The sequence below is a fragment of the Myotis yumanensis genome, unplaced genomic scaffold (assembly GCF_028538775.1).
Source record: "Myotis yumanensis isolate MYYU_CA2020_CCGP unplaced genomic scaffold, mMyoYum1.0.hap1 SCAF_5, whole genome shotgun sequence".
Classification (NCBI taxonomy): Eukaryota; Metazoa; Chordata; class Mammalia; order Chiroptera; family Vespertilionidae; genus Myotis; species Myotis yumanensis.
The window spans coordinates 15970967-15998751 of NW_027223756.1; the positions used below are offsets into that span (position 1 = coordinate 15970967).

The 27785-nt window shown below is 52.0% G+C and overlaps 2 protein-coding genes across 2 annotated transcripts in view; one reads left to right on the forward strand and one right to left on the reverse strand.

The window, feature by feature from the left end:
* The window catches only part of ADAM19 (ADAM metallopeptidase domain 19), a 79237-nt gene extending 69476 nt beyond the window's left edge, over window positions 1-9761 (forward strand). The window contains exons 17-23 of the mRNA XM_070414514.1: window positions 491-568; window positions 679-787; window positions 1371-1515; window positions 2317-2401; window positions 2984-3196; window positions 5595-5750; window positions 6446-9761. Of these exons, the coding sequence (XP_070270615.1) occupies window positions 491-568; window positions 679-787; window positions 1371-1515; window positions 2317-2401; window positions 2984-3196; window positions 5595-5750; window positions 6446-6499 (840 nt within the window). The 3' untranslated portion in view covers window positions 6500-9761. The remainder of the gene's footprint in view (window positions 1-490; window positions 569-678; window positions 788-1370; window positions 1516-2316; window positions 2402-2983; window positions 3197-5594; window positions 5751-6445) is intronic.
* Window positions 9762-11349: 1588 nt separating this feature from the next.
* NIPAL4 (NIPA like domain containing 4) lies at window positions 11350-26397 on the reverse strand. Its single transcript, XM_070414515.1, has 6 exons — window positions 26149-26397; window positions 21737-21976; window positions 18827-18883; window positions 17244-17334; window positions 14835-14995; window positions 11350-13689 (listed from the first exon to the last, which is right to left on the reverse strand). Exons 1-6 carry the CDS (start codon window positions 26192-26194, stop codon window positions 13049-13051), a joined length of 1236 nt encoding a protein of 411 aa, XP_070270616.1. The 5' UTR covers window positions 26195-26397; the 3' UTR covers window positions 11350-13048.
* Window positions 26398-27785: the final 1388 nt, after the last annotated feature.

Genomic DNA, 27785 nt, shown 5'->3' on the forward strand with positions numbered 1-27785 from the left:
GGGAAGCCTGGGGGAATAGTGGCACCATCGCAGAGTTAACTATGAGAACGAAATTATTTTTAAAAACAATAGAACGCATTTTTGTATAGCACCTGGCACAGAGTAGACTGCTGTCACCATCATCATTATTTTTAAATTTAATATTAAAATTAGTGCCTATTAGCATACAATTAAGAAACTAACATATACTAACATATAATAATATAGGATGTAATAACACATATTTATTATATTATTACATATTTCTATTATTGTTTTAACAATATAATATTTGTTGTTTTCTCGCTAATCACAAAAGTAAAAGTGGAATTTAGTTAACCGCTATCCAGCCCTTGGCTTTTTTTGGTTTTTGAATTTTCACTGTAAAGCATAGCCTGAAGCGGGCCGCCTTTCTGAGCCCCATAGGTCGTAGGTGCAAAGCCCCAGTCTTCTGATTGTCGAGCAGTGTCTCTGTGCTCGTGCTGACGGTTCGGTCTCCTCCTCACTGCAGATTTGCTTCGAGGGGGAGTGCAGGAACACCTCCTTCTTTGAAACCGAAGGCTGCGGGAAGAAGTGCAATGGCCACGGGGTATGTGCGTCCAGGGTTCTGGGGCTCCTCCGCTAGTGTCCCGGCTGCAGGCCCTGTGGGAGGCGGGAGCTCTCCAGGGTGCTGACACCCCTGCCCGTCCCTCGCTCCAGGTCTGCAACAACAACCAGAACTGCCACTGCAACTCAGGCTGGGCCCCACCCCACTGCAACACGCCTGGCTTTGGTGGCAGCATCGACAGCGGGCCCATGCCTCCCGAGGGTGAGTGCCTGGCCTGCCCACCTTTGTGAGGAGATGTTGGCACCATGGGGGCAGGTGGCATGTTGCAAAGGGATGATGCATCAGCTTTATTATCCTGATTTTGTAGATGAGGGAACAAGAAAAAGAGGAGCTGAGCCCAGTGTGGGGCTCAGCTCAGTTGCTCTTCTGTCCTTTCTATTGAGGAGAGTGAACCTTCTTAGAGAGAGAGGGAGATTAAGACAGACCATAGGTTACTGAATGATCTCACCCTTTTGGGGTGGGTGGCAACCAGTCCTGCTCAGCCACTTAAAAATAATCAGGAACCTGGGGCACATTCTAGTGCTTTAGATTCCCTTGGATGAACAAAGCTTACAATGGAGAACCAGACACGCGAAAAACGTACAGTGTTTTCCTGGAAATCTCAGAGATTCCAGCCCTTTGGCTTCCAAGCTTTTTAAAATATATCTTTATGATAGTATTTAAATTAAGTAATACACATTCACTGCACATCAAATATCTGAGGAAGAACCAGGATCTGTTGTTTGGAGCCCACTGCGGTTGCCCAGGCAGTGTCTGCATCTCTCACCGGGCTCTGTTCTGGAAGGCGTAGGTCCCGTGCTGGCTGGCGTGTTCTCAGCCCTCTTCGTGCTGGCGGTGCTCGTGCTGATATACTACTGCTGCAAGCAGGACAGCAGGCTGGGCCAGCTCAAGGCCTTTGCCCTTCCCTCCAAGTTGAGGCAACAGTTCAGGTATGACGGGGTGCCACGAAGGCCTTGGGGTCCCTTGTGAATCGTCGAGCTTTCTGTGGTGGTGGGTCTAATTCAGGGAAGTTCAATGCAAGGTGCATGCCACCCTCTCCCCCGCGCCATGCTCCAAGACCACGGCTGACAGTGCTCGTCGACCTTACTCTACGTATTCTCTGCGGAGCCTGGTGATCACTCAGAATCCTTCTCAGCAGAATGCCCCCAATCAGTTAAATTGAAGGACTCTATTTTCCACCCTTTATCTAATTGACTTGTTCCCCATTTTAAAGAGCAGGAAACTGAGGCAACAGAGAAAGAATGACGAGCCCAGGACACTCACAGGGGTGGCTGGGCATCAACTCAAGACAAACACTAAGTTTTCTTTAAGCAGTTCATCCCTTGGGATGTTGAAGATGACTAGTCTCTGAGTCCCGTATTATATTACACTTGTCCTGCAGGGGATTTTAAAGCCCTGGTCCTTCTGAATCGATGCCCTAAGGGGATTAGTTGATGGTTGATGACATCCTTGAGTTTCCTTGCAGGAGAAAGGTCTTAAATGGGTGAAGAGAAGGTGCTGAGGAAAACTCTGGTTTGAATAAGGCCAACTCTTTTTCCCTGGGAGATCTCCATTGGCCACACATCTTTATACCTTGGGAGCTGGGGTTCAGGGGGACCAATCCCACTTCCTCCAGAGCAGACTTTGGGGAGGATTTAGCTGTTTACTGGCCGTGCTCGGGTGAGAGGGAACTCAGGCACTGACCCTCGATGATCACCCCATTTCTTCTCCCCCCCAATCCTTGTTACCAGTTGTCCTTTCAGGGTGTCTCAGAACAGTGGAACTGGACATGCCAACCCAACATTCAAGTTGCAGACCCCCCAGGGCAAGCGAAAGGTAAGGACTTTGCACCTTGAACTTCACTACTTTTCCTTCACCATCGGGACCCTGCTGGGTTTTCCTAATAGCCTCTGTGGTTTGTGAAATTGATAATAAAAACCCCTAGTGACTTGAAAGGTTGCATCTGGCCTCTGGGATCCCAGGGATTTAAGAAGTCACCCAGTTCTCCCTCAGCCTCTGGTCATCTCACAAGGGCTCCCTGAGTTTTTAAGTGCATTAAGAGTTCCTTTGTCTTAGACCAGTGGTTCTCAACCTTCCTAATGCCACGACCCTTTAATACAGTTCCTCATGTTGTGGTGACCCCCAACCATAAAATTATTTTCGTTGCTACTTATAACTGTAATTTTGCTACTGTTATGAATCGTAATGTAAATATCTGATATGCAGGATGTATTTTCATTGTTACAAATTGAACATAATTAAAGCATAGTGATTAATCACAAAAACAATATGTAATTATATATGTGTTTTCCGATGGTTTTAGGTGACCCCTGTGAAAGGGTCGTTTGGCCCCCAAAGGGGTCTCGACCCACAGGTTGAGAACTGCTGTCTTAGACGCTCCTTGTCTTATCCATACAGGTGATTAACACCCCTGAACCCCCACGGAAGCCTCCTGTGCCCCCTCCGGACTATCTGCAGGGCAGCTCCCCACCTGTGCCATTGCCAGCACACCTCCTCAGGACTCCTAGGAACCCCCCTGGGGCTGGACCCCAAGTAGAGAGGAAGGAGTCAGCCCGGAGGCCGCCCCCAAGCCGGCCAATGCCCCCCGCACCACATTGCATCCTCTCCCAGGTAAGTGGATGCTCAGCCAAAAGCTGGGGACGTTGCTTTTAAGGCCTCTGGCCATGGAGGGTGACTGAGGCTGGGAAGGGGGAGCTCGCTAAGTCTGAGCTGACTGCCTTTTCTGCATTCTGGTAATACAGGGTCAGAGTGAAGAGTCTGGGGAAATATGCTGCCAGGCAGCCCCTAAACCACAGAGGAGTTCCTCTCTGGGTGGCCTATTTTATGACAAGTCACTACCCACCCACCTTCCACCCCAAAGTTACTTCTCCCAGTTCCCAGCCATCATCTTCCCTTCTCTAGGCTTTGCAAAGGCTGTTTCCTCTGCTGAATGCCCAGCTCCCCTTCATCCTCAGGTCTCCCCTCAGATGCCACCTCTCCCAAGAAGCCTCCTCTGACCCCAGAGCCTGAATGTGGCAGCCCCAGACTTCCCTCACCTTTGTAATTACCCCACCAAATTGTACCTATGGGTGCCGTCCACTAGTCAGGAAGCCCGAGGAGGGGTGTGCCGTGACGCCTCGCTCATGGGGACCGGTCGGGGGCAGGAGGCTGTGGGGGGTGAGTGGGCCTGGGCTCTACTCCCACGGGTGCCCTTCGGAAGCCGAGCAGCCCCGCCCGCTGCCTGTTTACCCGGCGCCTGTGCTCTGCGGCTGCAACTGTACCTCCTGGCAGAAGTTCCCGCAGGCAGACCCAGATGTTTCCAGGGCGGTGGCCGGCCTTCCGAGCCAAACTGTATTTTGGGTGTGACCCCACCGTGGAGCGGGGGATTTGCTTATTTTCCTCCTGGGACTGCTTTTCTTGGGCACAGTCCAGAGGGCGTCACGGGGGCCCAGCCTGTCTCTGAACCTGGGACTGGTGTGTTGGCACCAGGTCTCAGGGGGCCCATGGGGCACAGGCAGTGTCACCGTTTGGCAGAGATCGGAGCACTGGTTTGGTTCTCTGATAAGCTGAAATGGGTGGGAGAAGCTGTGTGGACAGGGAGGGAGGGGAAAGCCTGGTAGAGAGGGGAGGGGAGGAGATGCGAGCACATGAGTCTGCTTGGGCAGCCATAGCAAACATCATAGGCCAGTGGCCTGAACAACAGAAATCTACATTCTTACAGTCTAGAGGCTACAAGTCCATGATTAAGGTGTCAGTAGATTTGGTTTCATCTTTGGCCTCTCTCCTTGGCTTCTCCCACGTCCTCATACGTCCTTCCTTCATGCATGTGTGCCCCCGTATTACTGTGTCCAATGGCCTCTGCTGAGGACACCCGGGGAATTGAACCAGGACCTCATTTTTAACTTAATCACCCCTTTAAAGGCCCTCTCTCCAAAGACAGTTCTATTCTGAGGTACTGGGGGTTAGAGCTGCAACATACAGATTTGAAGGGGCACAGTTCAGCCCATAACAGAGGGGGTGCAGGAGGGAAAGGGAGCAAGAAGGGAGAAAGCAGGGCAAGCGACAGGGTGTGGAGGGAGTACAGAGTGCGGGAGGAGAGACAGAGGGAGCAGTCTGATGAGATAGCTGTCCCTGTGACCCCCACACTGGAAGCTTGTTGAATGAAGATGGTGTCAGCCTCACCCCAAGGCACTGAGCAGGGGTGTGCACCAGGGGCAGGGTGTTAATTTTAAATAAGATGGTCTGGGACGGCCTTATAGAGAAGGTGATAAAACACGAAGGTAACATAAAAGCAGAGAGGAAAGAATTCCTGTTCATTGTGCCCCCATAACCAACCAGTCATTTTTCCACTTTATTTTTATTTGCACAAATGATACACATATATGCTCTTGCGGAAAAAATTACACGTTCTCCTGGGTGAACGCCCTCCGCGCTCACACACCATCCCTAACCTCTGTTATCAGTGTGGTCTCTGTCCTTCCTGGCTTTCTTCCATACAGTTGTATTTACCCCAGGGGCGGGTGAGAGGCCGTGTTGGCAGATTGTATGTGAACTCGCCTCTGTAGCTTATAGGTGAGCTCACAGTGACTCTTGGTCATCTGTCCACATTAGCACATATCAGCCTACTTCATTCCTTTTAAATGCTGCATCCTGTGTCACTGTAAATGTAGTCATTTGTCTGCCGGTGGAAATTGTGGTCATTTATAGTTTCTTTTGCTGTCACGTATGTGCTGCAAGGACCGTCCTCGTTATCTCACTTTTGTGCACCTGTGCAGGTGGTTCTCTAACCTGAGTCACACGAAGTGGAAGGGCTCGGTCGGAGAATGGTTCTTTCTCATGTTCATAGGTGCCGCTGACTTGCTCTCCAGGCTTTTTCCTGTGCGTTAACACACAGCTGCAGGCAGCTTCTCACATGGCTCCGCATAGGAGAGCATATCCCCTTACACCTGATTCTGCTCCGTATAATGGGAAGGTTTTCTTTTGAACAGGCCCCTCGGGCTGTGAGTGAGGCTTGTGGCTTTCTCCCCAGGATATCTCCAGGCCTCGGCCACCTCAGAAGGCGCTCCCGGCAAACCCCGTGCCAGGCCGCAAGAACGTCTCCAGGCCCGGCGGTGCCGCCATCCTGCCACCCACCGCCGCGGGCCGCCCTCAGCAGTCCTGGCCTCTGTTAACCCCTGCCCCAAAGGTGAGTCTGCAGAAGCCCTCAAGGTCAAAGCGGAAGCCAGAGGGTCCCGGGGGCAAGAGTGTGATTGAGAAAACACTGAGTTCACGCTTCCTGCTGGAGGGCTGAGCTTCCGAACCAAGGCCAAGGACTAAAGCTTAGTGTTTCTCGGTGCCTGTGTGACTGTCCCTTAAATGGGGTATAGGGGTCTTTTTGTTTTGTGTGGAAAGTGATGCTTAGGAGCCTGAGCTCTTGATGGCTTAACACCTGGATCTGCACCCGACTGGCTGGGTGGCCCTGAGCAAGTCAGCCTCCTGAGCCTGTTTCCTTTCCCCGGGCTGCCATGGAGGCCAAGGCAGTTCACGGATGCAGACTGCCGGCCTCTGGTAGCATGTGCACAGTGACTCCTCTTCCCGCTTCCCTGGGCTGACCTGCTCTCCGGCTGCCAGGCTAGGAGCACAGGGGAGGGGAGGAAGCTGGCTGACTCCCTGTGTTCCCAGGGGGCCCCGGGAAATCTGTGGACTGAGCTGCAGCTTTGTGGGGAGGAAGGGAGATGGCTTGTCAGCTCAGGGTGGGGCGCCAGCATGCAGAGTTGATGTCACGGGAAACCATTCCTCTCACTGACCGGCTGTCCGCGTCCGACCTGTCCACACCCCAAAGGACACCACCGATCGCAGGTAGCTGACGCTTCTCTCCCTCCCCTCCCTCTCTTCCCACAGTTTCCTGACTACACAGCGCAGAGGGCTGGATGGATGACTAACTCAAGAATCTAGGCCTGTCTAGGGGCTGCTCCCTTTCCCGGGACTCAGCACCGCAGTCTGGAAGCCTCCTGGCCGCCTCTGAGCCCTTCCTCCCGGACCACCGCATCTCCGAAAATCTCCTTCTTAACTCATTGCCTCCCAGCCTCCTCTCAGGCCCAGAGCCCCCACCATCCAACGGCATCCCAGAGTTGTTTTGTGCAATATACAGCCCGGGGGGAGAGGATGAATGGCGGCTTCTCCAAGCTCCCTTCAGCTGGCCCCTCACCGCAGAGATGCCCAGGCCCGGGCTGTCTGCGCTGAGGAGCCCGGCTGGGAAAAGTCCCCTTAGCCCTTCAGGTCAGGACTTAGCGTGGAGGAGCCCATGGTGGAAGGTGTGCATGGGAGCTTGCCAGTGCTTGTCTTCCTGAAGGTCCTCGGCTGGACGGAGGCCGGGCACTTCCCCATCCTTCGTAGCTCTGAGACAGAGGGTCAAACCAGCCACTGCTGTGTCCCTGCCCAGGCTTGGTGGGTGTCACAGCTTCTGGCTCTGCGTCCACACGGGAACAAGTCTAGTTCCCTCCTCTGCCCTCCCCCATCCCTTTATTTCTCGGGTCTCTCTGACTCAGACAGGTACTAGTTGTAGGCAGTGTCGACAGCAGGGGGAGTACCAGGCCTCCCCTGAGCCGTAATGCCAAAGGTTTAGACTCCTGACTCACGATCATTATTGGTTGCCATTGTCTTCTGCACTTTCTAAGTGCCCCACGCTTTCCCCCTCTTGGCCCCGCCCCGTGTGAGGTGCTGCGGGGAGTGGACCCACCGCAGTGCTGACTTCCTGGGGACCTGGTGCTAGTGTCCTGCCCGAGGGTGCGTGCCATCGGTTCTCACGGGTGTTGACCAAAGTAGACTCGGGCCCTGGCTGTGGGGCGTGGCTTCGTTTTCCATTGTGTTTTATAACCTCAGCAAGGTGTCTCCCCCTCACTCCCTGACCTAAGCCTAAGCAAGGTCACTAGGGGCAGGGACGGCAGCGGGTGCAGTGACCTAGGGAGCAGACGTCCTAGGAACCCCAGTCTGTGCCTAGGTCTGGTCACGGCCCTCGACAGAGCAGCCCTGTCTCTGGAGGTCCCTAAGAAGCCGCAATCAGCCATCTCGAAGGAAGAGAGTCTGAGCTGGGGCCAGCCAGGCTGTTTAGGCTCTACTTCCTTGCGTTCTCTCTGGTCACTGCCTTACCTGCCCTCACAGAGAGAACTTGGAGCAGCCTCAGACGCCACTCAGAGAGTCCTGCCCTCCCCGGAGCAGGAGGGAGGGCTGTGTGGTGCTCTGCACGGTCAGACCACTTGTCCCCGGAATGTTCTCTGGGACTGCCACCCCCGGGAAGGTGCTCTTGGAAACCTCAGTGCACGGAAAAGACTTGAGCTCTCACCCCCGACCCCTTACAGTTCTCTGCACACAACAGGTGCTCAATAGATTGGGTTCGTAGGCAAGTGGGAGATTTGGGACCTGCACCTGGGGACACACATCGGTGGGTTTAGAAAGGTCTCAGGGAAATGGGGTCTCTTCCCTCAGGTAGTCATGATGTTCACGCCCCGTCTCCCTGACATGGGCCCTGGTGGCCCCCCCCCCATCGCCAATTTCTGCCTTCCTTGCTGTCGATTAAGTCAGGGGGCAGTCTGTCATTGAAGTGTGGTACTGCAAACGTCCAGACCTCAATGCTGGGTCCCAGTAATGTAAAGAACAACCCCCTGAAAAAAAAGATCACCCTGAAGCCACCCGTGGCTCACAGGTTCTCCTGTGGCGTGTCCAGCTTTTCTCCCTCGTGTCAGGGGCAGATGGCCCTGCAGAGGAAATGCCCCCGCCCTGTGGCTGCTTGAGCCTTTTGAACCCGAAGTCTACACTCCCTGGAACCAGAACCCAAAGAGATCTGGGTTGTTGCTTTCTTGTTTTTGTTTTGTTTTGTTTTTGTTTTCCATGATTACCACCTCCATCCCATAAAATTGTACTGTGAACTGGAAGATGGTAGAATTTTTTAAATTTGATAGAGACTTTTGGCAGCCGGTTCTCTTGGCTGTTTCACTCCGGGCTCTGTGTACGGGGCCAGGTGTCGCCACTCTGGCAGGCCACGGTGGCTGCCCAGGAGCAGAACCGGCCATGCCGTGCCCCTTTCCCGCCTGTGCCCATGTGCTGCAAAGATAAATCCGGACTCAAGGAAGGAGGGGCTGTATTTGAAAGGATCACTGCAAGACGGGGAAAGGGAATATTTCAGCCGGGAGAATGCTCAGGCAAGCTGCTGCCAGGGCTGCCCGCCTCCCAGAGCTCCAGAAGAAAGAGACCTTTGCTTTTGCAGGGAGTGAACTTGGCGAGAAAGAGGTGTGTTCAGGGACCATCTTGTGCCCGGCCTTTTGCGGGAGGGGCTGAATGTTGGGCCCAGGGTGGGTCCAGGTTCAGAGTCCCATGGGGAGGAGAGGAGCAGAGCTAAGGTTTCGTGGACTGAGTTAACCAGCGCTTTGTTCAGATGGAGCTGTGTATAAATCTTTTTTAAAGCTAACTCAGCCTTCTGCCAGTTTTACAACCTTGGAAATGTTTTCCTTACGAGCCTGGGAGCCATCTCTGAAATGTAAACCTCAGGGGACCTCAGGGAGACAGCGCCTGGCTCCCTGCCTGTCTGGGTGCGAGCGGCAGGCCAGGCTTGGGGCTCCAGGTGGGAGCTACCTGTGGCCTGGGTTCTCTTTGGCCTTGTTTACTTCTCCCTATAAAAGAAAAGGCCTTTCCGCCGCAGCTCTGAGACGCTCACAGGTCTCTCGGGATTGCAGTAGCCCCTGGCCCCACCGCCCTTGCTGCCTCTTGCAATAATCCTTTTGAATACAGCCTCCCCTTACCCAGGTCCGAATTCGTGTTTGGCAGAGGGGATGGCAGACCTGCATATTTAAATTGGGGACGAGTTCTGCAGTTGGTGACTGTGTGAACTGCGTGTACAATAGCTCTGCTGGACACCCCAGGAAGCCACGGGTATGCCGACTAGAAAGGTGCTAAGCGGGGTTCTGCAGAATCTAAGCCAGGCGCCCCCAAAGCTCCCCTTCCCCGCATCCTCTCACACCATCCACTGTGTGTGCGTGTGTGAGTCTGCGATCCAGGGCAATGTGAATTTTCTTTTATATGGGAGATTGTTCATAGGAAACAGATCATCTTCTCTCTCGTCCACCTAGTAATTGTTTACAGTATTTGTACATCTATGCAAAATACTTGAATGGGCCATGGTGCCTTTTCCCCTTGTTTGTATTTAATTAAACTAAATTGTCATTTGAAATGTCTGGTTTGGCTATTCCTTGTTTGTTTGTTTGTTTGTTTGAATGTCCTGCTGCTCAGCCTGGAGAGGATCTGTTGCCAGAGGACTCCTCAGGAGAGTGCCCACAGAGACCACAGCCCGCCGCCTTAATGGGAGAAGCTGAGCCGTACACAAGCCTTGGGCAGCCCCAGACCAGTCGAAGGGGCTGTTTGTCTGCACTTGGATATAGGCTGGTCTAGTTTAATTAGGTTCTAGGTTAGGAAAGGCATGAATGACCCTGGGGTTCCCTGATATGAGTTTAGGAGGCAGCTGAGACCCTCTGTTCTCATCTTAATTGCTAGGATCCTACACTTCAAAGAGAGAGGACTTGCTCTGGTCTATTGGGCTGGGTGGGCACGTGGGGCTAGGGGGTGTGTGTGCTTTCAGACTCCAGAGCTCATCCATTAATGCTTCCCAATCCATGAAAGGGTCTCACCCTCATTCCCTCACTGGACCCACTTCAAGTTTGAGGCTCTCTCAGACAGGATCCGCACCACCGTGATAGCAGGAAGCATTTACTGAGTACTTGCCCAGCTGGGCTCCGAGTGCTACTTCACCTCATTTGTTCTTCACAGCAGCCCTGGGAGGGTCCTTGGTTCTGATCCTACTTTTCTAGTGCTGAGTTTGCCTAAGGACATCAAAGGCGCCAAACACAAGTGCCCTGCCTACTAAAGTGCCTGCTCATGAAATTAGCCACCACCCCACAGCCCTGCCTGCCTAACACCATCATCGATGCCAACCACTGTTCAGACACGGAGCCTGGCTGTCCAGACCTGGGTTCAGATTCTGCCCGTGCTGCGTGCTAAATGTGTGAGAGGGGGTACGTTCCAGAGCCCCGAGTGAGTCTCCTTTTAATGCAAGTGGGAATAACTCCCGCCTAGGGAATGCCGTGCTCATTAGCAAAGTGCCCTGCGGGGACCCGCCCAGTTGGGACTGGCCCAGACTAAGTGCTCAGAGATGATGTCCGTGTCAGAGCTGAACATGGGGTTCGATTAGCACTTACTCTGGGTTGAGAGCTGGTCCCCAAGAGAGTTTGGGCCAAGAAGGACTATTTGGAATGGTACTGTTCCTTCATTCAATACAGGTTTTTATGAGTCCCAGCTATGTGCTTAAGACATCCATCTGGTCCGGGCCTTGGTGATCACTCTGTACTCCAAGGTGGTGACAGCACAGATCACAGAAGAAATGAGCAGAGTCATATCAGACTGTGCCTGGGGGTTAAGACTGTGGGCTTGGAGCCAGATATCAACGTGGACTCTTCCTGGCTGTGTGGCCTTGGGCGATTTCTTAACCTCTGACTGAGACCCTTTCCTCATCTATAAGATGAGGATAAAAATCTATCTGCCTTGAGGATTTTGGAGGACATAAAGAGAGAATTTACGTGAAGCTCTTAGCATGCTGTAAGGGCTCGGGTGTCTTCTACTGACTCTTCCCTAGTCAGCCTTGTGCTGTAGGGACTTCCTTGGAAGCCACAACCCTCCGGAGATCGGGGACCGGCTTCCCAGCACTAGAGGCACCAGGGTAATTAATTGCTCCGTGTCCAAGGAAGCCTAAGACGCAAGTCTAAAGTAAACACACCCGAAGGTCTTTATTCTTGACCCTGCAGACCACACTCTCAGGGCCCTCAGATTACTGCTCTTCCCAAGATCCAACATGGTGCATTGATTTTAGTCACAGGCAGAAATCCACATTCCTGAACAACTGGGGATTTGAGGCTGGAGGTGCAGGAAGCCAGCCTGTTGGTCAGCTGCACCTTGGGAGCTCCAAGGCCGGCAAGAGACTGGCCTGGGCTTGGCTGCGCTGAGGGGTTGGGGGATGGTATGTAAACACAGGGCGCAGCAGGGAGCTCTCAGGGGAGGTGCTGCCCCAGCTCAGGGACTGAGGGTCAACTCCTCCCTCTTTACAGATACTTGGCTCCATTCAGTAGTCCTTGTACCAACTCCCACTCTCCTGCAGCTGGAAAGCAGATTTGCAGGGAAGGATATCAAGTGTCTCTCGCTCCAGCTGCTCCTGTTTTGTGAATGCCTCTGGCCAAGTGTGAGGCGACCAACGGCAGACCCCAAAGCAGGTGGTGTTGGAGCATCATGACACGCTGCTTCCCAGGTGGGCAGCTCATCAGTGGAACTGGGGGCTTGGTGGCAACCTGGTCAACAGCCAGATGCTCCCGTGCCAAGCCTACACTCCCCTTGGTCACTGAAGTTCAAAGCTGGTCCCACTGGCCAAGCCTCTAAGGCTGGAGCCCAGCAGTTACCCAGAGCCCTCTCTGCCTGGGGAATTGGTTGGGCAGCAGAGTAAACACAAAAGTTAGCTCCTGGTTTCCATGGAGCCGGTGGCCGCTTCCTGCCAAATCCTGACTTTGCTCTTCACTCTCCCCATCTCCCAAATCATATTTGGTTTCACTCCTCGATGAAAAGAAAAGTGCATCTGCCAATAGCTCGACAGGGTACGTTTAAGAGCAGTGCAACTGCTGTTCTCTGAGGCAGAAGGACACGCTGGGTTTGGCCAGCAGCGCTTGGCTGCGAGGCAGCTTTTGTTGTGGTGGTTGTCGCTTTGCGTTCAGTTCTGAGATAACTGTTTGAATGTCTCAGTGACGGACTCCTTAAGATGTAAGGAGAGAGGAAAGGGCAGGCGTGGGGGAGGAGGCCATGGGAACGAAGATGCTGACCTCCGGACTGGAGTGCTTGGGGAGTGGGGCTGGTGGAAATGTTTCCCTGAGACACCAGGTGACTTTCACAGTAAGAAGGTCAGTTGAGGTCTTACTTCTGTTTCCAAAGAAAGAGGAAGCGGCGAAAGCAGCAAGACACATTTCACGAGCTGTGTCTCTGGACAGGGAAGCCTGGCGATGGCTCTCTGAGCCTCATCTTTGGGCTGCGGAATGGCAAGTCAGTCGCAGGAGGATGGCGCTGAGGATTTCCTGCCAACCAACATCTCAGGGAAGTCCTTAGTGCTACATTCAACAGGTCAGATTCTGTCTTCTCCCCACCCACATACAGATGGCACCCAGGAAACACGTGGGAAGGGAGGTCCAGGGGTCCTGCTGGCAACAGTGTAAGCAGGGCGTTTGGTCACTGAGGCTATGATTCCAGGAAGTTCTGTCCCCACCACTCAGTGGGTACGGGTTTTCCTCCTGGAAACAGCGATGAGGTATAAACGAATGTCTCAGAAAAGAGAGCCCATGGGTAACAGCTGTGCTGAAAATAACTTCCCACACCGAGAAGTCAGACTGTACCACAGGGCTCATCCTCACTCGGGATCCCTGAGCTTTAAGAATGGACGATAAATACTTTGGGCTTCTCTTCTGGCGAGGGGGTCCTGGAGAGTTCTATATTGTCCACGAGGACATTCTTGTCTTCGAGTCTAATGACAGTGGGCTCGGGGGCGGGAGCGGGGGCGGGGGCCGGGGTGGGGGTTTTGTGCATGTGAGGCAAGCGTGTCTGGCTCATGTCCAGGTCTCTGAAAGCATGAAGCATGAACACACCCAGGATGATGGTGACGAAGCCTGAGAGGGTGCCCACGATGTCCACGGCGGACATGCTGTGCCACTCCTTGAAGAGGATGATGGAGGAGGTGACCACGATGGTGGTGAAGAACACGTAGTAGATGGGGAACACCAGGGAGGTATTGAAGATGTCCAGCGCCCTGTTGAGGAAGTTGACCTGAGTGCTGAGCGAAAGGGCGAGGATGAGGGACAGGATGTAGGGGAGGGGGTGCCGCACGACTGGCATCCCCTGGAAGAAGTTCTTGATGGTGATGCCCAGACCCTTGACGGCAGACACCGAGAAGGCCCCGATCACAGAGCAGATGACGATGTAGACGAGGATGTTCCTTTGTCCGTAACGTGGGGCGACGACAAAGATGAGGATGAGGCAGAAGACCAGCAGCAGCACAGCAAACACGATGTACCCTTCAGAGGAGAGGGGGACAGAGAAACCCCAAGGCTGTGGTAAACTAAAGCTAATTATAAGACCTTCCTGGGGAGGGTGGGTGGGAAGAGATCAACCAATGAACTTTGTATGCATATATGCATAACCCGTGGACATGGACAATGGGGTGGTGAGGGTGGGCGGGGGGTGGGGTGGGGTGGGGTGGGGATGGGAGCGGGCTGGAAGAGGTTAATGGGCGGGGGGAAGGAGGACCTATGTAATACTTTCAACAATAAAGATTAAAGGAAAAAAAGGCCTTCCACAGAGAGCTTTCCTCACAGGATTAAATGAGATCATGTATGCTGTAAGGCAGAATGTGTCCCCCCAAATTCATATGTTGAAACATAATCCCCAAAGTGATGGTATTTGGGGGTGGGGCCTTTGGAAGGTGCTTGGTCATGAGGATGGAGCCCTCAGGAATGGGGTTAGTATCCTTATTAAAGGACTTCAGAGAGCTCCCTCGACCCCTCCGCCCATGGGACACAGTGGGAAGATGGTTATCTATGAATTCGGAAGCCAGCTTTGGCAAGACACCCAGTCTGCCAGCACCTTCATCATGGACTTTCCAGCCTCCGGAACCTTGGGAAATAATTGCTGTTGTTTATAAGCCAGCCAGTCTACAGTATTCTGTTATAGCAGCCACAACTGACAAAGACAATGCCAGGGGAGGGGGACCTGTTTTCTGCCAAGGGCCATTTAGATATTTATAACATCATTCTCGGGCCAGACAAAAGTATCCACTTAAAAATTAGCCTGCTCTCTTTGGTCAAACATTTCATTAACTCACCCCTAATGCTTTGGCAGGGCCAGACCAAGTGGTTTCACAGGCGTTATATGGCCCACGGGCTGGACGTTCCCCACCCCTGGACAATGCAGGTAAAGCATTCAGCACAGTGCCTGGCACACACTGCACACTGAATAAATGGGGTGGGTATATATCGGGCTGGGAAACCTAAAAGCTGGCCTTAGCACCAGCCGCCAACTTTCTGTAGCTTGCCTTCTCCTCCAGGTGGCAGCACCTGAGATGCTTCCATCCCAGTCAGCCCTTCCACTTGATCCCCAGGGCTTTCCTGCTCAGGGGTGGAGGGAGAGGGGCTGCAGGGTCAGTGGGGGGCCTGGGGCCTACCTGTGTCTTTCATCTTGGCAGCCATCTCAATGACAGTGGTGACCTTCTCCTCCTCGGGGGCGTGTATCACCATCACTGTGCTGCCAGTCACACAGATCACACAGCCCAGCTTCCCCAGCAGGTTCAGACTCTCTCCCAGGAAATAGGAGGAAAGGATGGCACTGCGGGTGGGAATGGGAGGAAGCCATGAGGCAGCCAGGCCTGTGCAGCGCCCAGGAGAGAAACGGGGTCTGCGCAAGTGCTCCCCGAGAACAACAGAGGACGCACTCCTCTCTCACAGGGAAGCTTTTCGAGACTCCCCCAAAGCCCTCACTGATCGAGGGTTACGGCGTGTGCTGGCGGGACTGAGGACGTGCCTGGGAGTATCTTTCACTCTAGAGACTGGAAGTATTCCAAAACAGAAGATTTGGAAGAGTCCTTCAAAGCACTCTTGTCTAACTTCCTCCCCGATGAGCACGTCTTTGCAAACGGACACCTTTCAGCCTGGGCTTGTATACCTCTGGTGGCAAGCAGCTCACCCCTTCACAAGGCAAATGAATCCACTGTAGGCTCATTTTAATTATACACCAAAAATTATGGCAATTTGTACTCATTATTCCATTTCTATTCCGTGAGCCATACAGAACAAATCTATTCCTTTTTCCTTTTGTATATCAATATAAACAACCACAATAACAATTCTAGGCCTGTGTCTCAGGCTTGTGTTACGTACTACGTATTACACTAGGAATTTTTTATTTATGATCTCACTAGCATCTCACGACTCCTTGAGAAGTAACATATGCTATCCCCATTATACAGATGAGAAAACTGAGTCTCACAGAAGTTAAAATAACTTGGAAAGGTCATACAACTGGTTAGTAGCTGAGCCAGGATCTGAGCTCCAGTTCTGTCTCATTATAAAGCCTCTGGGTTTTCCTCTATACATCACTGCAGAAAATTCTCACAACTTCCCTGAGTCTCCTCTTTCTTGTCTGGGCAAAGAACCCCCACTTCCTTGCTGTTCCTAGATGATGTAATTTTCATTCCCCTCACATCTTCCAGGTGAGCCAGCAGAGGTGAGGGAGGTAGGGAGAAGGGAGGGAAATCGGGCAAGACCGATACAATCTCTGGAGCATGCTTTTGTTTCTTTACAAAGGTAACATGTGTTTAGGGTGAAAATCTGTTATCTTGATCCAGGCCCAGTTGGAGGGGATTAAAGCCCAAGCTCCTTGGGATGTCTCCCATCTCTCCTCTAAAAAGACCAAAAACATTCTACCCACACGGCCTGTTCAAGAGAGCCTGGGGCCTTCGCGTGGGCAGAGGTCACACACGGGAGGACTTCCGACCCTCCCAACTTCCCACGGGTGGGAATTTGTAAACGAATCAGATAGGCAGCTGCTACAGCAGCCAACTATGCAAGATGAGTCACAGCTCTAGTTGTTGTTTTTGACTGCGTAAATGTTGCAAAGCTGTCATCAAGGAGGTAAAATGAAGCAGCGAAGTCATAGATGCTGGGTGTGGGTGGCTAGGATCTACCAGGGCTCCAAGGTTAAGCCAATTCGAGGCAGCTTCAAAGGGGGCTACAGGACCCTCACAGAGGAACTGTGTTTGTGGATCGGGAGGAAAGGGGCAATGGGGAAGCACACACACTGAGTATCAGTTATTTTTAAAACTAGCTAATATTTGCAAGGCCACACAGCACAGTGGCTGAGCACCCAGACTCACGTTAGACTGCTGGTGGGAGACCCTGCGTGACCTTGTCCAAGTTGCTTCACCTCTCTGGGCCTCAGGTCTCCCCTACTATTAACAGGGATGCTGTCAGGATTAAATGAGTTACTACACGGAATCCATTTAGAACATCTAGCACGTAGTAAGCCGTTCATATATGTTAGCCATGGTTACTTTTCAATGCCAGTCTAACTATGCACTTTCTGTGCATGATCTTATTTAGTCCTTGTGGCAATGCCTTCAGGTAGGGGTTATTAGCATCCCCATTTAGCAGGTGGGGAAACTGAGGCTTAGAGAGGTTAGTGACTTGCACATGGTAATGTAACTGCAAAGCGGTAGAGCTACGGTGAGAACTCAGGGAATGCTCATGTTGGGTTCATGCTTTTCATTTGTAAGCTTCTCCTATCTGGGAACCAAAGCACTGATGTGAAACTTTCGGGCTGTTGGCAGCGGAAACCCTTCCCATGGGTTTGGGCGTGGCCTGCCCCTCCATTGCCCGGTGAGATGAGGAGATGCTAGAGCCACTGGCAGCAAGCAATTCCAGGAGCTAGAGCTCTGAATAGCATCATGCCTCCTCTGGGAGCTGGGACCGACCCATGTCCCTGATTGCAAGTGGCAGTTGACCCCACTTGGCAGTTCCAGACCTCAACAAACTGCAAATAGGAAAGAGCCAGGGAAAGCAAGAGAGGTGGCAATAACCTGATGAGGACACTCAGCGCTCCCAGAGGTGTGATGACTGTCGCAGGAGCGAATGCGTAGGCCCCGAAGTTGGCGATTTCTCCAGCAGCCACTAGGAAATGAAGAGAGAAAAGAGGCTCCAATGCCCCATCTCCAGTCCAAGTGAATCTGGGTGGAGGCGGCTTCACTCAGTGTCGGGCCATTCACAGAATCCCAGGCCAGCAGTCCTTAAAGTCCTGATCCTTATGTGCTCTCCCTGGAGCCTCTGATCAGAAGGCCAGACCCAGGTCACCCTGATCAAATCTTTCCATGTTAAAGATGGGGAAGCCAGGCTCAGAGTTCAAAGTCACATGACATGGTTGTGGGTAGACACGGTCTTACTGTTGGGATCTCCTGGCTTCTAGTCCAGGCATAGTTAAGTGTGTCTCAAGGACTGCTCATATTTGCTCTGTGTCTTTAAGGTAAGTTCTAAAAAGTGTTAATTATCAAATAAAGAGACCGTTACAGTTACCAATTCTCCAGGTACCAACTGGTCCAGAGTCATCTTTCCCAGAGGAAATGTGGGTGGTTTACAATAGATAGGCAGGTGGTTAGAAAGCCTGACATTCTCAAAGGGCCCAATTCTCCCCCGTTTGCAGACTCCTACCATGCCTCTTCTGTCTCTCCGCTGGAAGAGAATGACCTGGGTCTGCTCTTTGAAAGCAGATACAAATGCGATCGCTCTGGCTAGGACTGGAATCAAAATCTGACATGGGAAATTATAAATGGAAAGCTGACTAATTTTCCATCTGAAAGAATTAGGGCTTAAAAGCCAGAGAAGGTGGGTGGAAAGTGGGGGAACTGTGTGAATGTGCAAATTTGGGCAAACCTTAAGTGGCAGACCAGCCTTGTTCTAAGTCAGTAGTTCTCAACCTTCCTAATGCCGCGACCCTTTAATACAGTTCCTCATGTTGTGGTGACCCCCAACCATAAAATTATTTTCGTTGCTACTTCATAACTGTAATTTTGCTACTGTTATGAATCATAATGTAAATATCTGATATGCAGGATGTATTTTCATTGTTACAAATTGAACATAATTAAAGCATAGTGATTAATCACAAAAACAATATGTAATTATGTATGTGTTTTCCAATGGTCTTAGGCGATCCCTGTGAAAGGGTCGTTCGACCCCCAAAGGGGTTGCGACCCACAGGTTGAGAACCGCTGTTCTAAGTGAACCCACAGATTGCCTGTGGAATGGGGGAACTGGCTCAGGAGCACCAGCTTCTGCACTGAGAAGTCCAAGAGACGCCAACAGACAATGATATCTCCCTATATTTTGGGGGAAGTTGAGAAATTGCTCTTTTATCATGACCAGCTCTGTACAAACCTCTCTGGGAACAGATGCTTCATGGATGAAAAACCAACTTGGGGTTGAGAAAGTGATCTGAGACGCAGGTAAGATGTTCTACCTTCAAAGACTCTCAGGTGTCCCCCTGAAAACCTGGGCCTCGCGTTCATACTTTGCACACTAGAGACAGAAATATCCCCTCCACCCTTCCTTTCATCTCTGCCTCTGCCATCAACAGATCACTGTCATTTGTAGCAAAGCCCCCACTTACTGGTGAGAAATCCGGCCCACCACATTGAGTCCTTCAGGTAGCCAAAGCCTCCGTCCACTGCAGAAAGAAAGGGACAGAAAGGTAGAGCTTGGCCACACTTTCTCCAGCACCGTTTTTATCTCTGCCTTCGCTCCACAGTCTCTAAGGTTCAATATGTGTTGGCTGTGGTTAGTCCTCTGGCCTTGCTTCTGGGCCCTTTCCTAGTGAGTTCACCCAGTCCCCAAATTTTAAATTCTATGTGTCCCTATTTCATGTATGTGCCCTGATCCTTTCTTCTGAGCCCAGATGTATATCCAGTTGCTTATTTGACATCTCTTGGATCTCTGGAAGGCTCCTCAAACTCTGTCCTAAATGGAACTCTTGATTTTACATGCTCCCCATCCACCCACCAAATGAAACTCAGAAACTGGCACCTCCATGTACCTAGTTGCTGAAGCCAGAAACCAGGCTTAACCCTCAGCTCCTCCCAACCCTCCACCTTCTGCATCCAGTCCATCCTGCTCATTCTGTCTCCAAAAAGCAACTTACATGTGTCCTCTCCACAGCCACCACCCAACTCCAAGGACTATCATCACCTCTGGGCTGGGTTGAGGCACCAGCCTCCTCTGGTTCTTCTCTTGCCCCATTATAATCCATTCCTTTCATAGCAGCCAGTGGTCTATGATTTAGTCATTCTCAGCTGATAGCTGGCCAATGGCTTCCAAATACTCTTAGGATAAAGACTATGAACAAGTTCATAGTTTTGACCCTGCTCACCTCTCCCAAGGTATTATCTCCTGTCACTCTTCTTACTACAATCTAGCCGCTGAAGCTTTATTTTAGTTCTTCAAAAATGATGAGTCTTTTATATATATCATTTATATACATATTGATTTCAGAGAGGGAGAGGGAGAGAGCGATAGAAACATCAATGATGAGAGAGAATCATTGATTGGCTGCCTCCTGCACACACCCTACTGGGGAGAGAGCCCACAACCCGGGCATGTGCCCTGACCGGGAATTGAACTGCGTGACTTCCTGGTTCATCGGTCAAGGCTAAACCACTGAGCCATACCTGCTGGGCTCGGCCTTAAGACCTTTGCACATGCTTGTCTGTGTTCGGAAGAGTCTCCTTAAGGATATTTGCCTGAATCTACACCCACTCTGTAGGCTCTGCCTCAGTGCTGCTGCCTCTGAGACCTTGCTCCCTGAACCCGTATCTCTGTGACTTCCCCTTGGGGTTTTCTATCATCTCACCCAGCTCTTCTTCCTCACGTGTATCATCTAGAATGTGAATCGATCTGTTTACTTTCTGGCATTTCTCCCACTAAAATGGAATTGTGTCTGCTTTGCTCACATGGTGGGCAGAGAGCCTGGTCCATAGTCAATACTCAATAATATTAGCAATGATGATGATGATGGCTGGGTTAAAGATGGTTCTGTGAAGATCCAGAATTGCATGTCATTTTTTTGTAAATTCCCATTTTCCTAGAAGGTCTTTAGGTTCCTAAAGGAGTTAAAATCTCTCACACATACACACAAAAAAGTTAACAGCTCTGAAAGCATTTTACTCTAAGGTTTGAAATCTCAGAAGATATTAAAATAGCAGAAAATTAAATTGAACATGTCCCAACTTGAACACATCATCTTCCCACAAACCTGCTCCTCCTGCATTATTCATCTCTCAAAACAGCACCCTCATTTCCCCAGTTGCTCAAACCGTAAAGCTGTGTCATTCTTGACTCGTGTCCTTACCCTCCCCTTCAACATCAAACCCAGTAAGTTCTACCTTCAAAACTGGACTCCACCGCTTGTCTCCATGCCCACTGCTCTCTCTCAGGCCCAAAGTTCTGTTGTCTCTCTCCTCTAATTGGTCTTCCAACTTGTCCCTAATCCATTCTCCACCCAGCCACCAGGAATTATCTCACATCATAAATTTCAGTCACTTACAATCACATTCAAATTCTGAAGCCCAGTTTACAAGACCCGTCACGATCTGGCCCCAACACCATCTCTTCCCTGGCTATGCTCCAGCCATCCTGAACTACATTTAGTTTCTAACATCACTCATGCTCTCTCACCTCTGAGCCTTCACACATGCTGTTCTTTCTGCCTGGAACACTACATCCTCCTTTCCCCCCTCACCTTGTTATCACTTCATTATTTAGGTCTCAGCTTCTGAATTGCTTCTCCAGAAAACCTCCCCCAACCCCCAAAGCCCAGGCTTTACATGCCCCTCCAAAATATTGCCATAGCATCCTATTTTCCCCATCACGTAACACACAATGAAACAACTGCCTACTACATGCCTGTCTCTCCCACCAGATTCAATGCCCCACAAAGGCACTGCATCCCATGTCCAACGTGGCACCTGGCACACAGCAGGTACACAATGAATGATGATTAAATGAGGAAATTCTTGTACACATGATGCCATTTCTCAAGAAATGTTTCACGGGTACACGTCTTATTTTCCAAACAAGCACCTCCCGGTGGACAGAGATTCTACAATTTTGTGTAGCCCATAAAGGGGTCAATATGTTAGCAAGTGAGGGCACAGTAGTGTCTGACATTGTTCCATCAGAGGTATTTGTAGTCTCATTTTGTAGGGAAGTTGTGACTTGTCTATGATGACACAGCTGATAAGAAATAAAACTGGGACTAGACCTGGGGTTTCTGAGTCTTGGCCCTGAGACTATTCCCTCTCTTCACCCCAGTTAACGAACCATGAGGATGTCAGGAAATTGGATTATAAACGAAGGTCTCCTAGTGGTGGACTGGATTCCCAATGGGGTCGACAGTGAGCCTTTTGCGCCCTTACAGGCCAGGCTCTCAAACTGCTGCAGTGAAGTGAGGTTCTCAGGGCTGTCTGAGGGTTCAGCTGCCCAGCACCTCATCTCTACCTGCCCCCCTCCCCCACCAGGAGCCTACCAGCCCGAGTGGCCCCCGAGGCCACCAGACGCTGGAGGCCTTTCTTCTTGAGGATGACGCTGCTGCCGATGAGGAAGCTGGACAGGAAGGCCAGACCCAGGCCGACGTAGAAGCTGTAGTTCTTCGTGAATCTCTCATGCCAGCTGATAGAGGTGACATTGCTGGGCGCCTGGGGGTTGAGGTCACCGACGATCTGGCATAGGACTTGCTGGGAGGAGCAGTATAGGGTGATCAGGGAACCTAGGCGGGAAGACCAGGGGGAGAGAGTCATGTAGGGGGACATCGGCACGCTTTAAAAATATTAGAATCGACCACCGTTTCAGAGCCCATGCTTCAACTATGGCAGGACTCCATGCGCACACTAGGCCCCGCACCTAAAAGCAGCAGTTAGCATTCACTGGAGCTTACGCCAGGCCTGCATGAACTCATCAAATTCTTATAACCACCTGTCACATAAGTGCTGTCTTTAAATCCCATTTCACAGACACGGATTTGGAAGCCCTGAGAGGTCAGGCACCTCGCCCAAGACCACAGATGGATTCCCGAACCCCAGCACCTAGCCACTCAGCTATCCTGATGCCCAAACAACAGGCGAGGTTCCTGAGCTATCCTTGAGTCCAACCTTCCACCTCCACAGGAATCCCCTCCCAGCCTCCAGGCCTCCAACAGCTCAGGATCACACCGGATTCTCCCTCCCAGAGGCCTCCTCGCTTACATCTCCCTAACCAGCCACAATGGAGACCCTGACAGGTAACACAAGGCAGTGAGGTTAGAGAGCCCACAGCCCTTTTTAGGCCTGAGGATGATGAAATATGAGCGTTCAGTTGGTTATAACCGGCCATTCCCAGGCCTTACTTCTGAGACCTCCCATGCTTGTGGCCAGTGGCCATGACTTATTTTTAGGCCTCAGAGGGACCAGGGTCCCTCTCAGATTCTGATTGTATTTTGCTTTCCAAGTCCTAGAGTCTGTGAGTCTGAACCCACCCTCATGCCCCAGTGCTGGAAGCCGGTCCACCCTTGCTGCTTGACACAGTCGCTGCAGGGAAGAAACTTCTGCACAGCTTATGTTTCAAGGGACCTGGCGTATATGGCATATGTTTGCTCCCCCTCTTAGCACTATGTGTTTTAAACAGGACCACCTTCCCGAGAAAGGTTGTTTCCCCATGTTAGGGATTAACAGGACTAAGGAAGAGAATAAATCAGTAAATCCCCCTAGTATTACAGAAATACCGTGTACTACTTATGAAGAACTTGGACTAAGACTGTTGGCAATAAATTTAGGACTTGTTGGGCCCACATCCCCAGGGGTCTGCCCACCAGGGAAAGCACCAAAGCCTATACCCCTGGAGACCCACCGACACAGGGCAGTCCCAGGGAAGGCAAGCAGCGAGGCTGGGAGGACATAACCTTTACTGGGTAGGATAATCTCCTTCAGTCACTTCCTTGTAGTTTATCAGTAGAGCAGCGACCTTGGAATAGCCCTTGTAATGGAACACAGAGATTAACCTAGACAAGATTAAAATCAACAGAACTAGCTAGAGACAGGATTTTTGGCTAAGGTCAGATAAGAAACAAGGAACTGTAGAACGGTACCCAAAACATACCATGATGTGATTATAGAGGCATGCTTATAGGATCAAATGGTATAAATATAGATGTAATAGGAGAATAAAAAAAGAACCTCGCTATGCTGATCAACTGAACGCTGCCTCCGTGTCCTTCATTCTTCGCCGACTCCGTCCACACCTTTGGGAACCCCTGGACCTGCTGGGGCTGGACCCCAACACCCCAGAGCCAGTCCACTTCTGCTTGCTCTTCTGGCACAAACACTGAGGATAACAGGACAAACTTGGGCCTGAGGGGCAGACCCTTAGTAAAAAAGCTAAGCTGTCCAAGTTCAAGGAACAGTACAAAGCATAGCCAATGGTCCTCCATTGCTAGTGCTCCTGTGGCCCTCTGCTCTGGGCTTTCCATGGACCTTCCCATCATGAAAATGGCACAGTGATCATGTCCAGGGTTTTAGCTGGCGAAATCGGAACCCTGATAAGTTCCGCAACCTGCCTAAGGCTACATTGCTGGAAACTGGTGAAACCAGAATTGGACCCCAAGCCTACCTGCCACCAAAGCCCATGCTCTCAACCACCACCACCCCTCAAAACAGGGAGCAAGGGGGTGGTGGTGTTTCATTTGGCCTCTTGAGGGTTATTTTAAAATATGAGTTTGTTACCAACATTTAAAAATCAGGAGACTTCTCATGAAAATGCAGCTCTTGGTTACCTTATGGGGCAGACCTTCCCACTGTCACATTGGCTGCCGCGGAGCACTGCTGTCCCCCTAGACCAGCCGTGGGCAAACTACGGCCCGCAGGCCGGATCCGGCCCATTTGAAATGAATAAAACTAAAAAAAAAAAAAAAAGACCGTACCCTTTTATGTAATGATGTTTACTTTGAATTTATATTAGTTCACACAAACACTCCATCCATGCTTTTGTTCCAGCCCTCCGGTCCAGTTTAAGAACCCATTGTGGCCCTCGAGTCAAAAAGTTTGCCCACCCCTGCCCTAGACGGACATGCTCTTTTCTATGCCCCGGAGTCCATACCAGGCTTCCTTCGTTCATTTTTTTTTTTTTTACGTACTCAGCCCTTGTAGGCTTTTGAATTTGTGACCTCTGGTGGGAGAAGGTCTTTTTCTAACTGTGTGTCATAAAGACCCGTATCCTGTGTCAAGGATGTAAGCCTGGGCCAAGCACTTCTCCTTGGACCAACCCTGCAATAATTCAAAGTCAAGCAGCTCTGGCTTTGGAATACCCAGCCCGCAGAGTGGCATCTTGGTGGAGCTAAATAAGGGCAATGTTGATCTTTCTTCCTTGGCACGGAAGCACGGACCAGCCGAGCTGGCACCGTCCTTAGAAGGCACCTGTCTGGCCTTTTTTAAGCTGGGGAAACTGAGGTCCCGAGAAGGGCAAGTACTAAGTTGTGTCACACACCCAGTGGCAGCTGGGTGTGGAACCCACCAGGGGACACCTCTGTCCTTGGCAGTGGGCGATCTGTCTTTCTGACATCAGCGTCACAAACGAGAGAAGATGAGACAAGAAGCCATCTTGGCCCCTAATCAAACTCGTTCTGATTGCTCACTCCTGTTCCTCAAGAGTCAAGCCTGGGAGTTCCCTGCGCTCAGGAAATGAGCCAGAGCCTGGGAGGTCGTGGGCCAAGGAAGGCGACTCCCAAGGGGAGGGTCAAGCCCATCCCCATGCCATCCCCTGCCCTCCTGAAGGTGCACCTGCGGCAGGTGGAAGCAAAGGCTCCACTGTGGGTTTGGCTGTTTTGGAGAGGCTTGAAGCCCCCAAGGGCACAGCACCCTACACTGAGCCAAGTTCTCCCATAAGGATAAAAAGAAAAAGAGAGGGCTGAGGGCCAAAGGAAACCCAGTTCTGGGAAGGATGCCATCGGACAAGCAGGTGCTGGGCCCATCATTCCTGCTTCTCTTCCAGAATACACTGGGGCTGGGGAACATCTTCTTCCCCGGGGGAAGGAGAGGCTGAAAACGAGCTACCTTGTTGGTCAGGAAACCAGAGCCAGCCAACACCCAACAGGCCGGCTTTGAAAGTTTCACCGGAGAGAGAAGTTAGAGCAACAGGGGTATCCCAGAGCTTAGAAAGGTGAGAAAGCAGACACAGCGAGAACGAGTTGAACACAGTGGTGTGAGTATGGGTTTCAGAATCCAAGAGCCCTCGTTCTGTATTCCACTTCCCCACTGTATTCCCCTGAGTTATCAGACTTTCCGGAGCCTCGGAATCTCTGTCTCCAGACAGTAAGGCAATCACATCCACCTGTCTTCCAGGGTTGTGTTCGGAGTGAAATGGCAAGAAGTCAATGTAAAGCCAAGGGTCTTGCCTTATCCTTTCCTGGCTTGTTCTTTCCCACCTTTTTCTAAAAGGTGTGTGTGGGTTTGGGCGGGGGGGTGCCCTCACCTGTCTTTAATGGGCCCCAGGAAGACAGCTGGACATGGATAGGTACTAAAATCTGAAGCAAGTATCACATGAAAAGAAACCCGGGATCCCACACCTTTAGGTCGACCTATTGCAATCAATGCCTGCTTCCCCCTCCTCCCTACCCGGTTTGTGCCCCTTCCTCCCATTGTCCCTTCAGCTACCCAGCTCCCAAGATGGGGGAAGTCACCCAGAACCCCTGCTCCTTCTCAAGTTAGGTCTGAGAACTGGGTGGGAGACAATTCGTGCTGACTTCCTTCCCCAACCCCAATCCCCCACACATCACCCCTCGGTTTTGGGCCCCCCTGGCAGGAGAGGATGTGAAGGAAAGGAGGCGGAATGGAAGGCGCGCAGACCCCTGGGTTCCCCCTACCCCGCCCTGCCCCCCCCCGCCCCGCCCTCCCTTCCTGGCCCTGTACCCACCGTTCTCGCAGCTGGCATAGCTGGCATTGCTGGCGGTCGGCTCCATGGGCCCTGGGCGCACGCACCGACGCGGGCGGATGGCGCCCGGGCGCCGGGGCTCCGGAGCAGGTGGCTGGGACTTGTCCCGGGCGTGCGAGAAGCCGCCCGGGTCGGGACCCAGGGTGGGGAGAATGACGCGCCCCAGAAGGGGAGGGTCCCCGGGGAGGAGTCACCCAGGGTCTTGGGCAACTCTGAGGCCGGGGTCCCCCCCACCCCCACCCCACGCACTCGAGCTGCCGCAGAGGGGCGCACGCCCTCTGGGGGGCGGAGGCTGCCGGGCTCCGCGCGAGGGAGTCACCGCCCCTCGCCCAGCGCAGGCGGCTGGGGGCGGGTCCCCGGGCGCCACCACCCTCCGAAGCTGGGACTGGCACCCAGTTCCCTCTGCAGTGACAGCGTTGATGGGCCCCAGGACGGCGGGAGAGAGGGCAGTTTTCTGGCCAAGGTGGAAGTGGGGGGTGGAAGGGGACACTGGTGCCAGTTGGGGCCCTCTCGGGCCCAGGGAGGGGGTCCAGGACCCTGGTTTTTTCCTTCCCGCCTGCCTTCCTCACTTCCTACCTCCCTGCCTTGCTCATTCATTCAACGTAGGTCTGATAGCGCTGGGCGCATAGTGGGTGCGCAGTGAATAGTCGGTATACATGTGGAGTGAATGATGCCAGGCGCTTGGTAAAGGAATGAAAGAGGGAGTGAAGTGACTGGAGGCCAAAATGAGTCATACCTGGTCCCTGTCCCCGGAGAACCTTATGTATTATGGGGGAAAACACAATGGGGTCAATTATCTAAATCACCACTTAAAAAATAGGGCGGTGGAAAGACCGTGTTACTGTTGTGTAACAATAAAAACAGAGGACAAGAGAGGTGGAGCAGGGCCCCCGTGGCCTGGCCGTTTCAAATCATGGGAGAGCCTGTTGAGGTTACAGTGCATTGTGCAGCCCAGATTCTGAGATACAGACGCCCACGTGTTATTAATACACTTATTTTTGTATGTGTTTGTGACTGGTGGAGCCACTACATTTCAGGGTGCAGGGCTGGGCCCCCTTACCCAGAGCGAAGGGCAGTCCTGAGTTCATCCTGTGTTCTGAGACAGGCTTTTCAGAGTTAGGCCAATTTCCGGTTTCAGCTCAGTGGGCTGAGCTGGAGGGAGCTGGGGTCCACGGGAGGGCCCCCACACCCCCTCTGGGCCCAGGGACCTGTTTGTTCTAGAAGGGGGCGGGGCCTCGGCCGGGCTGCCATCCGGTGCATCCTGGGAGTGCGGGCATAAAGGGCCCATTGAACTGCAGGCTCCTCACTGCTTCCCGACAAAGCCCTTTTCTCCCGGAGCCACAATAGCCCTGTCAGGCAGGTAGCAGGGCCTGCAGCGTTGTCTCCCCAGAAGAGAACAACAGGGTGCACTGTCTGTCCCAGGCTCAGTGCCCCAGGGAGGGTGGGTGGCTTTGGGAAGAGTCTAACCAGCCTGGGACAGATGGGCTCTGCCCTCAGCCCGCCAGGCACTGGGAACCTGCCACATCTCATTTGGCCGATCATTTGGGGACGAGTAGAAAAACAAACTTACCAAAACCCCAGTTCCTAAAAACGTGGCTTCTCTAAGTGCATGACTAAAT